The sequence below is a fragment of the Myxocyprinus asiaticus genome, chromosome 19 (genome assembly GCF_019703515.2).
Source record: "Myxocyprinus asiaticus isolate MX2 ecotype Aquarium Trade chromosome 19, UBuf_Myxa_2, whole genome shotgun sequence".
In the NCBI taxonomy this organism is placed as follows: domain Eukaryota; kingdom Metazoa; phylum Chordata; class Actinopteri; order Cypriniformes; family Catostomidae; genus Myxocyprinus; species Myxocyprinus asiaticus.
The window spans coordinates 37,404,190-37,417,696 of NC_059362.1; the positions used below are offsets into that span (position 1 = coordinate 37,404,190).

The 13,507-nt window shown below is 41.6% G+C and overlaps 1 protein-coding gene across 1 annotated transcript in view; it reads left to right on the top strand.

Annotated features, from left to right (window-relative positions):
- Nucleotides 1-396: 396 nt before the first annotated feature.
- Nucleotides 397-13,507, top strand: part of LOC127410235 (protein stum homolog) — a 31,198-nt gene continuing 18,087 nt past the window's right edge. Inside the window, exon 1 of the mRNA XM_051645392.1 lies at nucleotides 397-698. Within this exon, the coding sequence (XP_051501352.1) occupies nucleotides 530-698 (169 nt within the window). The 5' untranslated portion in view covers nucleotides 397-529. The remainder of the gene's footprint in view (nucleotides 699-13,507) is intronic.

Consider the following 13,507-nt stretch of genomic DNA (forward strand, 5'->3'; position numbering starts at 1 on the left):
ACAGATAAACATTAGGCTACTAGATAGCCAGTAAAAATCGCCACATCTGCCAAGAATTTGTGAGACACATGTATGTCCGTAAATTTTCCTATACCCTACTAAGGGCCGTTCACATCGAACAGATTATTGCACTAAAAAAAGATACACACAGCGCCCAGAATAGAGCAGAACGCAAGTCTCGTAAGACGCATTTTAAATAGTTTTTAGACGGCTGAAAAATCCGCGTGACGGGACGCAACGATGTTCAGCTATTGCATATTTACATAGAAAAAACAACTGAAAACAGCGCGGAGGGTCGCAAAAATTACTTCGGTGTGAACGGCCCCTAAATCCACTGTGACTTTAAATCTGTTGTGTCATCTACTATCGCTCACTGGCACAGTAGTAAGTGTGACGCCTACAGTTCACTTCGCGCACTGACTTCAAACAACATCAACTGATAAAGCTTACAGTCGCGTGCGACTGACAGTGTCCAATACACACCATAACAAGGATTTTAAGGTTTGTAATTAGTTTACTAAATCTGGAAATGGATCAGAAGGACACGGAAATGAATGAAAAAGGACTCTCGTCTTCTACCAGCGGAGTTGTTGTTCAAGTTAGGGAGAAGAAAGGTCCTTTACGCGCTGCCATCCCCTACATGCCTTTCCCCGTAGCTGTCATCTGCCTGTTTCTCAACACATTTGTGCCCGGACTGGGTGAGTGAGTGGGGCGATTCGTTCATTTACTGTACCACCTGCGAGAATGGCACAGTTATAATATGTGTTTACAACCTGGTGTTGGGACTCTAAAATCATACATTTCATCAACAAGTTATTTTAATGTGCGGCCAAAGTAATATAAATAGCATACTGTGTTGATTTGTATCGTATTTACTTTAATATAGAAGATACATTGTATTGTTTATACTTCGCAACATGGGGTGCGGTTAGAATGTCCAGAAACGCGCGACTTTGCGCAACGCTTACTTTATGTATTTTTTTCGCTAATTCAGTCATTCCGTTGTTCACAGTCATGTTTGTAATATGTTTGGCGTAATTACACTATATCTGTATAAATCACCGAAGCGCACTTGGAGTATCTGAACGGGAATGGGAACCTCAGCTCAAGTTTCTTGCGGTGACATTAGGTCAAGATACGCTGCAGCAGATTTTATTTAAGATTGTTTGGAATATTCACTGTGTAGTAATAGATGCGATTAAATACAAATACAAACATTCCAGATATATGAAAAAAAAAACAAAAAAACAAAAACAAAACAACAACAAGCTAATCATAATTGCATCCACTCCATTACTCTGATTGATAACTTGACCTTTTCTCCTTCCTGACTTGACTATCCATCACAAAATAGGCATTTCCACCTTGATTCTTATTGGTTTTAGTTTGACCAATAATAATGTGGGTCTAAGTAATTGGTCTCTTTAGTGTTTGGCCATTTGAATGACTTTTGTGTGTGTGTGTGTGTGTGTGTGTGTGTGTGTTTGTGTGTGACCATGTCCTTTCATCCTTGAACACGCCTCTATTCTTAATTGCCAATAGATTGTAGCATGATGGAGGTCTCCAAAGACCAAATGGATTATCTTATTTCTTTGTAAGGACGCTCGTTCCACTGCATTCGAAACATTAGAAGTAATGGCTGTTTTGTAGCCCACTTTGTAGCTTGTGATTATAAAAAGTGGCACAAGCAGCTGCAGGATATTGACCCACAGAGTCCCCTAATGTTTAATAAGGCTTGTTAAGCAGGACCCCAGGCAGCGTGCAGAACTTTTAAATATGCGAGCAATAACAAATGAATCGTACTCCATGCTCTTTCGTTATGTCACATCAAAGACTTCTGTTACAAAACAGTGATGAAACTTTACCCTACACTTCTATTCTCTGTCTGTGAGTATTTTGTCTGTGTAGGGGAACTGATAATTCTTGGCTCCCTGGTCTTTTATGGATCATACAGTGTATACATCAGATTACCATCTCTCCTTTTTACCCCACAGACATGCATATTTTTCCCCTTTGGCATTTTGTGTGCTAATAATTTACTGATATTAGGGCGTGGGAAATATGCAGCTCGTCTATGTCATCTCATACCAGCCTTTGTGCGTCAGGGACATTTGCAGATCTTAGAATGCAAGCTCTGACACTTGCAGTTAGATTAAACATACAGTAATGGAACGGCAGCTGTCAACCCTGTTACTGCTTCACTCAGCCACTTGTGGCCCTCTGGTGTTTATTTCAATATTGGTTTCATCCATCAGCATACCCCTATGGGAATCATGCCCTAAGTCATCTAATCTGGCTGTTCACTTCAGCATATCTTTATCATTTTGCTTCCTCAAGTTTCGGCCAGTCCCTCTGGAGTCTAGAGGACATGAAGTACTTCTGGATAACATGTGTATGCCGTAGATCCTGCAAGAGCGATCCATGTGTCTGCATGCATTCAGCATGCATCAAAGCATCTCGCTCAATATTTGTCAGTCTGTTGTTGATAAAACAGCCTGATCTGATAAAAATTACATGACTATGGCAACATTTTTGCTAAATGATATTAGGTGGTTTCTTTCCTTTTTTTTTTTTTTTTTTCCCATTTCTACCTAAGTCCTCTTGGTGGCGTAGTGACTCGTCTCAATCCGGGTGGCGGAGGACGAATCCCAGTTGCCTCCACGTCTGATACCGTCAGTCCACATTAGGTGGTTTCTTACACATATTGCGGAAGTTCTCAGGTGAAATGTCCACTGTGTGGCGCCAAAAGTGAATTAAAGCAAATGTAGGATTAAAAACGCAATTGCTGAAGCTACCACATCATTTTGTGGTGCTTTCATGACACTTTCGATTCACATGTCAACTCAGGTGTCCACCTGTGTGCATAACAAGTGCTACACTCTATCAGTTGAGCTATCACGCAACTTGATTGCGCTCGAATATAACTTGTAAATGTTGTTGGTTATGTAATGCAAATGTTAAAATTCATCGCCTTACAAGTCACGCACTATAGCAAAAGTGTTTAGATGTCATAAGATAGAATTGCGTGAGGAACAGGGTGAAAATAAAGTGTTTATAAACTGATAAAACCCACCATTTTTAGTGTTAATTTCACCAGGAAACTGCCTCGAAAACATTCAACGACCCACATAAAACACATTTTGCAAAGAATTTAGGTATCGTAATGAGATTCTATTATACGAGGTTGTCAATAAAGATCTTGAAATTTTCTTTAGAGGAACCATCATTTCGACCAAACAGCTGTAGATTCGAAATAGTAAAATACAGTAAAAATGTTGTTTGAAATAATAAAAGACATGTTTTTCACATTGTTTTTCACTAAATGAACTCTAGGAAGAATGATTTTATATGCACTTATATAACAGTACATAATAATAATAATAAAAAGCAGCAATCGATTCACTGAGACAGTCTGATTCACAAATATCAGTTCAAACTCTCTAAATCGAACTTACAAATTCTAATGCTACTTTTGCTACTGATGGTTAAATCAGAAACGCTATTAAAACATCTGTCCTAACGCTCGCATACCTGTGAAACTAGTGAAATGAAACATGATGTCATTTAAAATCATCACAATATTTTCAGTGTTGTTTAATTTTATATTTCCAAGAAAAATCATCGCCCAGCCCTACCCTTCACCTCTTTTAAAATTAATGTTGCATTAAAAGCTTTACAGAACTAAGATGCATTAGTGGCAGTAATGTGCCTGTCTCATATCATCTCTACAAGTGGGCATGCTTTACCAACCTCATGTCTACAGCACAGTTGTTTATACATAAACTAGAGCAGACTATTATGACATGAGAGCTCATGTTTGTATTACGAGGATGATACAAGGGAAAAATGCCAAGAGCCAACTGGGGCTCACTTAAACACACAGACTGAAATTGTCAGAGACCATGACCAATCTAGTTAGTGAGTCGCACTTGACAAGCTGCTCTCCTCAACTTTAATTGCAGATACTTGACAGGGCATGTGTAGGGTACCAGATGAGGTTAGATTCAGATCATGTTAATTTGCATGTGCATGAAATGAGGGTCTTGTTAGTGAACAAGACAAGACAAAAATAAATTACGGCTGGGTTACGAACAGCTGGGCACACCTGTATCTTTGTTTGCTAAAGGAGAATGCAGTGGCTGAGATGCAATTTTTCTTCACACTGACATCTTAATAAATTCAGCACTAGAAGCAGTTTTGGGGAATATCAGTACATAAAAATTTCCCTACTACCTGACAGATATCATTGAAATAGACATCATGAGAAATCACACCTCTCTCTGTGACATCCCAAGCAATAAACAAAGCAAAAAAAAATTATTATTATTATTTTAGGCAATCAGAGAATGGTATCTGCCTTTTTTGTGTTGGAGTTTACTGACATGTCTTCGGAGGGTGTGGTTTCGGAGAGAGGACAAGAGTTTGAAGAAAAGGGGTGGTCAGATTTAGTGGCTAAGTCTAGTGGAAGTTAGAAAAATGTCTGATAGCGCTTCAAGCATCTTTAAATAAAAGCATAAAAGAGGTTATACACTTATGTCAACCTGGTCTCATAGAATTATGTTACTGTACTGGATCTACATTTGTGCAAAATTATTTTTACGTGGCTTGTTGTATGTATCGTGGCGGTTTTCTGGTAAAATAAATACTAGAGGTGCTACAACAACAATGACTTTCATTCCCTTCCACAGAAATCATGAGAAAAATGATAGATTATCAGTTTATAAACACGTACTTTTCGCACTGTCTCTCACACAGTGCTAACTTATGACATCTAAATACTTTTACTATAGCACATGACTTGTAAGTACGTTTTAAAGGAATATTCCAGGTTCAATACAAGTTAAGCTCAATCGACAGCATTGGTGGCATAATAGCAAAAAAATAATTTACGACTCTTCCCTCCTTTTCTTTAAAAAAAGCTAAAATCGGGGCCTGGGTAGCTCAGCGAGTAAAAACGCTGACTACCACCCCTGGAGTTCACGAGTTCGAATCCGGGTGTGCTGAGTGACTCCAGCCAGGTCTTCTAAGCAACCAAGTTGGCCCGGTTGCTAGGGAGGGTAGAGTCACATGGGGTAACCTCCTCATGGTCGCTATAATATGGTTCGCTCTCGGTGGGGCGCGTGGTGAGTTGTGCGTGAAGCCTCAACACGCGCTATGTCTCCACGGTAACGCACTCAAGAAGCCACGTGATAAGATGCGTGGATTGACGGCCTCAGACACGGAGGCAACTGAGATTCATCCTCCACCACCCGGATTGAGGCGAGTCACTACGCCACCATGAGGACATAGAGCGCATTGGGAACTGGGATTTCCAAATTGGGGAGAAAATGGGGAGAAAATAAAAAAAAAAGAGAAAAAATCGAGGTTACAGTGAGGCACTAATGGAAGTGAAATGGGGCCAATTTTTGGAGGGTTTAAAGGCAGAAATGTGAAGCTAATAAGTTTATAAAAGCACTTGCATTAATTCTTCTGTTAAAACTCGTGCACTATTTGAGTTGTAAGGTTGTTTAAATCATAATTTTTAGTCATTTTAGGGTTTGTTGACATTACATCATCATGGCAACGAAGTTGTAAAATTGGCTATAACTTTCCACAGAAAAGGTTAGTAAGTGATTTTATCACACTAAAATCATGTGAAGACGCATATTGTTTATGTATTGTGTCTATACTTTTGAAACAGTGAGTATTTAATGTTTACAGATTGGCCCCATTCACTTCCATTGTAAGTGCCTCACTGGAACCCAGATTTTTGCTTTTTTTTTTTTTTAAGAAAATGAGGGACAAGTCGAAATACATTTTTGTGGTAATCAATATTATGCCACAAATGCTACTGATTGAGCTTAACTTGTATTGAACCCAGAATATAAGTTATGCATTACATGATCAACTATATTTACAAGCTTATTTTGGAATGAACAAATTGCACGGTAGCTCAACTATACTATCAGTTAGGTTTAAGGTAGGGTGACCATATTGTGGTTTTCCAAACAGAGGACACCTTTTTTTTCGCATAGTGTTACTATGAATACAAACTTTAATACAGTGAAAAAGACACTCTATTAGCATAACATAAATATATATGAATAAATAAAAATTTCCAACATTCTTTCGAATGTCCATGTACTAAAATAAAATATTTGATGCCATGAGTGTACCTTCATTTACTATTTCTATTATTTTGAATGGCCATGGAAAATGAAGCAATGTGATAACAGTTTTACCTGGTTGCAAAAAGTAGTCAGTTAATTTACCTGATGAACTTTCACCTTTTGCTGACCCTTTATGCTTCGCAGAGCTAATGTGTGCTTCTAAATCACTTTTATTAGCAACTGATACATAAGTGCCAGCTTTACATGTCATACATTCTGCTTCCCACGGATCTCGACCTGGACGAAAGCATGGGAATATTTTGTGCAAATCTTCTGTAAATTTGCACTTTTGTTTGGGCATTGTTTCCACTCAGCTGTCATTTGCTGTTACTGTCAAGCAACTGTTTGATGCCGAACACAACAGCGCTTCGCGTTCGAGGAGAGATTGACAGGCAGGAATTTGGCCAATAGTTGCTGCAAGCCTCTTATAATCGACCAATTGGTGTGCGAGAAGGCGGGACTTACAAAGAGGGGTTAAAGCAATGCAAATATGCGCGCACACACAGTGAGGTAGACCAGATGCACATCATTATGCAACTAAAGCCGAATCCCAGACATTTTCGCAAATTTAGAAATCCCGGCCGGATGCTTTTTTAAGGTCCGGAAAAGAGTATGTATGGTCACCCTATTTAAGGTTTAGGATAGGGAGGTTGGTTTTGTTGATTTTAAAACTCGCTAAAGCATTAACCTTAAAAACTTCATCTTTCTGTGAGAAAATGTAACTAACTTTTAGCACCTCACAGTGGACATTTCAACTCTGAACTGCTACGATACATTTAAGGAGCAATGTTACACTGTATAATTTTGCAAAATGATCAGTTACATAATTTTCATGAAATTAGGCTATTTTATATTGCTTTAGAATCTACCACTACACTTATCTATAATAACCTTTGCATTTACTTGGGCATAATACAAAGTAGAGTTCTGAAGGTTCCAGGGAGTTTTTGCTATATTCAACACTGCAGATTTGAAAGTATAATTGTGGAGTTGGACTCAAACCTCCTGACTAACAGCCTCTGGGTTTTTATTTTCTGTTATTTTTATCTTCATGTGGTGAGCCATTTTGAAATTTCAACTTTCAAACGTATTTTGACAGTTGCATTCACAGCTGTTTAATTTTAGGCTTGCATGCTCATTTGCATTATTAGTCCAAGCATGCCAGAGAAATGAATATCTCGTTTTAATACAAGGCTGTGTGGACTCTGATATCCAAGCATGCAGCCATTTCAAAAATATCTTTTCTATTAAGACGCAATCAGATACAGATGGAATTTCAACTGAAGAAAGGAGTTTCTCGAGGTCTAAAAGTGGAAAACTGTTGACCTCATCTGAATCTAATTGGAAAGGCATTTTACATGGGAAAAAAGTAAAGCCTGTGCTGATCTTTACCAGTTGCAGACATTAGGCAGTAAATACATGCAATGGAAGGATAATCAAGTGCTTAAAATATAACTGGTAATACTATTAATGTTAATCTTTCCAATTACAAAGAAGTTCTGAATTGGATGGAAATACAGTGTATATGATCAGATAGAAACTTGTTTGAAACTGACTTTGTACTTGAAGCCAAGAGTCAGGGTATCATTTAAAATTTGAGGGTAGAAATGCAGAGAAAAGATTAACTCTTCAAATGCTTTGATTTTACAAATCTATGCTCCGAAAGTAAATTTTTATGAAAATACTAAAACTGAGCTACATGTCATAAATCATTTAAAGTGTGTAATGTTTGGGCCACCAAACAGAATTACAAAAATAAACTTCCCCATCTTACATTGGTTGTACAAACAGATAGTCCCACCCCAAACTTCCAGTGTCCAGCTTCAAGGGTCACTTAAAGATACAAAGAAAGGTTTTAATAGCACCACTGAGTCACAGTGTTACATTTTTAGGTGAAATCAGCCTACAAATGGCTTATTTGTAGTTGACTTTGAATATTAAGCTGTGATACGACAATCACATTTTCCTAGATATTTCCACTCATTTCTACACAGATATTTTTATCCAAGCAAGAAAATGCAGTAAATCACAGTAAAATTTGAAAATTTCCTCATACAGTATGTGCAAAATTTTAAATGGCTCCTTAGTGATTAATTTGAAAAAAAATTGTTTTGCTCATACCAACGCTATCCCAACACTCTTTGAACTGCACCTATCGCTCTAGCCCTGCTGCTCCTCTAGTTGCCATGACAGCAGATGCTTAGTCTGCGGCTGCCTGCCTGTCTGCGCTAAGATGGAAAGAGGCAGATAAGCCAGTGCACAAATTCATTCCAAGGCTGAGGTCCTCCAAAGTGCACTTAAAGTGGTAGAAAAAAAAAAAATGGATAGGAGGATGTTGTTTTAGTCCTGCTGAAAAATTAGGCCTGGTTTTCATTTTAGATTCCATTGTCTGTGTAGACCTCTTCTAATATTTTAAAAGCTCCTCTTCTGTCTTTTACAATTCACACTATATTAGTGACAAAAGACAGAGACACCCAGATGATCATGTGACTTTCAGGTAAAGGACTTTTGTGTTTGACCTTAACTCAACTCACTTGTGGATTCAAGCTAAAAATAGACTGAATGAAGAGGCCATCAAGAGAGTTGCTGTAATTAAACATTTGTGCTTTGAAACCAGCTGGGACAAAAATATGATGATTTTGTTTTACAGAACCGCATTATACTGTATGAGAGCTTTTGTCTACAGTAGGGCAGTCACATTACTATAATACATGGTTAGTGGATCAAGGGCTCAGTTGGTGTTTTTGTAACAACAGCTCTAAGAACAAGAAAAGAATGGCACAGTGCAATGTTTTTGGCAGTAGGGACACTGAGCATTTCAGCTGATTGCAACAGAGACTAAGAAGGTCTCTTCACTCATAAAATGAGATTAATGAGATTGTCATCCATAGACTGTTATTGTTCTTGTCTAATTTTTAATAAAGCTGCACTGTGGCAATCAGCAGAGACACCCAATAACAAATTACACTAATGTGTTTGCTTCAGATTATATTAGATTTGCATTGTGATTAATGACGAAAACTATGTGAGCAATACACAGCGCCTCTCATTCACCAAGACCCTCCAGACACTGAGAGGAAAAAAAATAAAACTCTTTTAATCTTGAAGTGTAACTTTTGAGCCTATGTAATGAAAATGAGTTGTTCCCCTTATGGATTTTTTCATATTATAAATTGTTGTTCTGGCTTGCTTTTTTGTTTGTTTCTGTAATCTTTTTAAGGATAAGTTCACCCAAAAATTATGTCATCTTTACTCACCCTCATGTCACTTCAAACCTGACTTTCTGCCATTTTTGGAACACAAAGGTATACATTTTGGATAATGTGCTGGTCACTCTTATCCATGCAATAACAATGAATGAGGATTGCAGCTTTCAAGCTTCAAAAAGGATGTTTAAGCACAATAAAAGTATAATGAAAGTAGTCCATACAACTTGTGCACTATATTCTAAATTGCGTGAAGCCATATGATATCTTTGTGTGATGAAGAGACTGAAATTTAAATCATTATTCACTGAAAATCTTAACATCCGCCTTAGCTCTTCTTGAAGCATTCATGAATGAATCAATAGGTCAGATCTTTTCAACGAATCAGTTGATCTGGTTCACAAAACTGGTCAAATGATTTGTTAATGAATTTGATTAATTCAACTTACTGATCCTGTCACAACGATTCTCAAATTAAGAGTTCAATGGGGGGAAGATTATCAGTGAATAAAAACTTACATGTTGGTCCATTTCTCACAAAAATGAGAAACTTAAGGGGAGTAAAAGCTATCGTATGGCTTCGGAAGACTTGGAATATAAAGGATGAGTCAAATGGACCTCTTTTATTATTCTTTTATTTTGCTTCCTTTTTTAAGCTTGAAAGCTTCAGTCACATTGTTATTTCATGGGAAACCATTATTTAACATTTCTACTGAAGAAAGGAAGTCATATGGGTTTGGAAGACATGAAGCTAGGTAAATAATTACAGAATTTTCATTTTTGGTTGAACTGTTACTTTAAAGTCTCTATAAAGGCATACAATTAGCAGTATATTGGTGCAATGAGTCTCATAAAATAGTGTTAACCCAGATGAATCTCTCTGGAAAGGACTGAACAGCCAGTAAATGAGTGATGAGTAATCAGCTCCTTACAGAATGGCTGAGAATTGGCTGCAGGCAGTCAGGCTGACTTTGTCATTTCTCCTCGCAAGCTGTCTTGGCTCTCATCCTTGAGCGTTATAAATAGAGGCCATTGAGCTGGTGTGGAATTTTCAATTTCCGGTACAGTCTCTGTGCATGTTTTCTAGGCCTACCTTGAGGCTAATCCTTCACCTTTCTTTCAAAATGCCTGTTATACATCAAGCTTCATCAGGCCCAGTGTGGCTGCTGTTTGTTGATAAAACACGTCACACTTCTCAGTGGAAAGGAGAAGTCGAGAAGCAAGATTTCTTGGTTCAGGTAGGAGTTTAATTATGCCCGTTAAGGCTTACAGCTTCACAGTCTACAGCTTTACAATCCAACATTCACTTAAATATTTCAAATCTATAATATCATGTGGCGTCGTGGCCTTTCTTGCGCCAGTCTCTCTCTCCACGTCTACTGGTGGTGTAGCTCTTTTATGCCGCTCTCACCGTGCTTACTGAAATAAGAGACAGGTGTTAGACATAATTTAGCTCAGGTGTAAGTGCCCTTACCGCTTTCTCTCTCTCCGGAGAGATGCTTAACCACGCCCCCGCTGCCACATATCCCCACCACCCGACTCAGGCCGGGGAGGCTTCCGGCCTGCCAAACACTCCCCCCCATTCCTGGACAGGAAGTCAGCGACAGCCATCTGCGCCCCCAGTCTGTGGACTACCTTGAACTTAAACGGCTGAAGAGCCAGATACCAACGGGTGATCTGCGCATTGGTATCTTTCATGCAGTGGAGCCACTGGAGATGTGATCGGAACAGAGGGTGAAGGCCCGCCCCAACAGGTAGTATTGGAGAGTGAGGACCGCCCACTTGATGGCGAGACACTCCTTTTCCACGAATGAGAGCTTACGGCTAATGTACAGCACCGGGTGCTCCTCCCCCTCCACCACCTGCGAGAGCACGGCCCCCAGCCCCCTATCTGAAGCTTCTGTCTGTACAACAAAAGGGAGAGAGAAGTCAGGTGAATGTAAAAGCGGCCCCCCGCAAAGTGCGGCTTTAACTTGCGTGAACGCCCGCTGACACTGCTCCATCCACTGGACCGGGTCTGGAGCTCCCTTTTTAGTGAGATCAGTCAGCAGGCTGGTGACGTCCGAATAATTAGGCACGAACCTTCTATAATAGCCAGCCAGCCCCAGGAACTGTCTCACCCCCTTTTTGGTCTTGGGCCTCGGGCAGGTCACAATCGCCGCTATCTTATCAATTTGGGGATGCACCTGCCCGTGGCCCAAGTGGAACCCCAGATACCGTACCTCCACCCGCCCAATCACGCACTTCTTTGGGTTTGCTGTGAGTCCCGCTCGGCGCAGCAATCCCAGAACCGCCCTCAGATGTTGCATGTGCCGCTGCCAATCATTGCTGTAAATGATGATGTCATCTAAAAAGGCAGCGGCGTAAGCTGAATGTGGTCTGAGGATTTGGTCCATGAGACGCTGAAACGTAGCCGGGGCTCCAAACAAACCGAACAGAAGTGTCACAAACTGGTGTAATCCAAACGGTGTGGAAAAGGCAGTTTTTTCACGGGAAATTGGTGTCAAGGGGATCTGCCAATAACCCTTCGTCAAATCCAATGTCGAATAAAATCGAGCAGTGCCCAACCGATCGAGCAACTCATCAACGCGAGGCATTGGATACGCATCAAATTTAGACACCACGTTGACTTTCCTATAATCAACACAGAACCGTACAGACCCATCGCTCTTAGGCACTAGAACAACTGGGCTGGACCAATCGCTGTGGAATTCCTCTATTACCCCCATATCGAGCATTGCATCCAATTCTTCCCGAACGATTTTCTTCTTATGTTCGGGTAATCGGTAGGGGCGGCTACGTACCACGACCCCCGGCTCGGTCTCGATGTGGTGGTGAATGAGGTTTGTACGCCCCGGTAGAGGGGAGAACACATCCGCAAACTCCTGTTGCAACCTGGCAACCTCCGCGAGTTGACTCGGTGAGAGGTGGTCTCCGCAAGTGACCGGGGTGAACTGTTTATGTTTTGAACTCACCTCCGGTCCGAGCTCCGCCTTCTCGGGAACTACCGTAGCCAACGTCACAGGGACCGCCTCCCTCCACAATTTCAGGAGGTTGAGGTGGTATATTTGACGTGCGCCCCCTCTATCGGTTTGTTCAACTTCATAATCGAGATCTCCCACTCGTCGTGTGACCTCAAAGGGTCCTTGCCACTTGGCGAGTAATTTAGAGATTGATGTGGGAAGTAATACAAGTACCTTATCTCCCGGTGCAAATTCCCTTAGCTGAGCTCCCCTGTCATACAGTTGGTGCTGTCGTTCTTGAGCTTGGAGCAAATTCTCCTGTGTTAGTTGTCCCAAAGTGTGGAGTTTTGCTCTAAGATCAAGAACGTCAGCTCCATCAGAGGGCACTGATACCGGAAGTGGTCCGGGTCCCCGCACCTCCAGCAGGCTGGCCCAGGCGCTATGCCTGCACTTGCGCACGCAGCGGTGGGGCATCGGGGTAGGGGAAGGTGTAGCCTCCCATGCCCGGGGAACTGATCTCGGTATCTGAAGTCCTCCTCGTCTGCGTGGGGCAGGAACGGGCCCTGGGGAGAGAGCAGAACAAGAGGAGAGAGGGGAGGGGAATGAGACAGGGGGAAACACAGGGGGAGGAGAGAGAGAGTAGGAGGGCTCTTCCGCCCTCGGGATTGCCGCCATGTGGTCCTCCGCAAGCCGGACGGCTTCCTCCAGCGACGCCGGGCAGTGGCACTGGACACACTCCGCCATCCCTTTTGGCAGTTGATGTATTAATTGCTCCAGTACCACCTGGTCGATGATCCCGTCGACGCCGCGGTCCCCCGCTAGCAACCATCTTCGGCAGGCGTCGCGGAGCCGTTGGGCGAAGGCAAACAGGCGGTCGGAGCTCTCCAGCTTCAGGCTCCGGAAGAGTTGACGACTCTCTTCTGGACTCAGACCAACCCGTTGTAGGATGGCTTTCTTTAAGTCTCCGTAAGCCAGGAGGCTCGTCGCCGGCAGTTGTGGACAATAGCAGAATAAGTCGGGCTGCCCACTGGCCCCAGATCTCAGCAGTGCGTTCAAACAGGTCCAGGAACGCCTCGGGGTCGTCCGCCGTCCCCATCTTCTGTAACGCAGGGGGGGTCAACGGCGTGTGGGTGTCCGGGGTCGCGGCTGGGGATGCCTCCTGGCTGAGGAGGCTCCGGATCACCTGTCG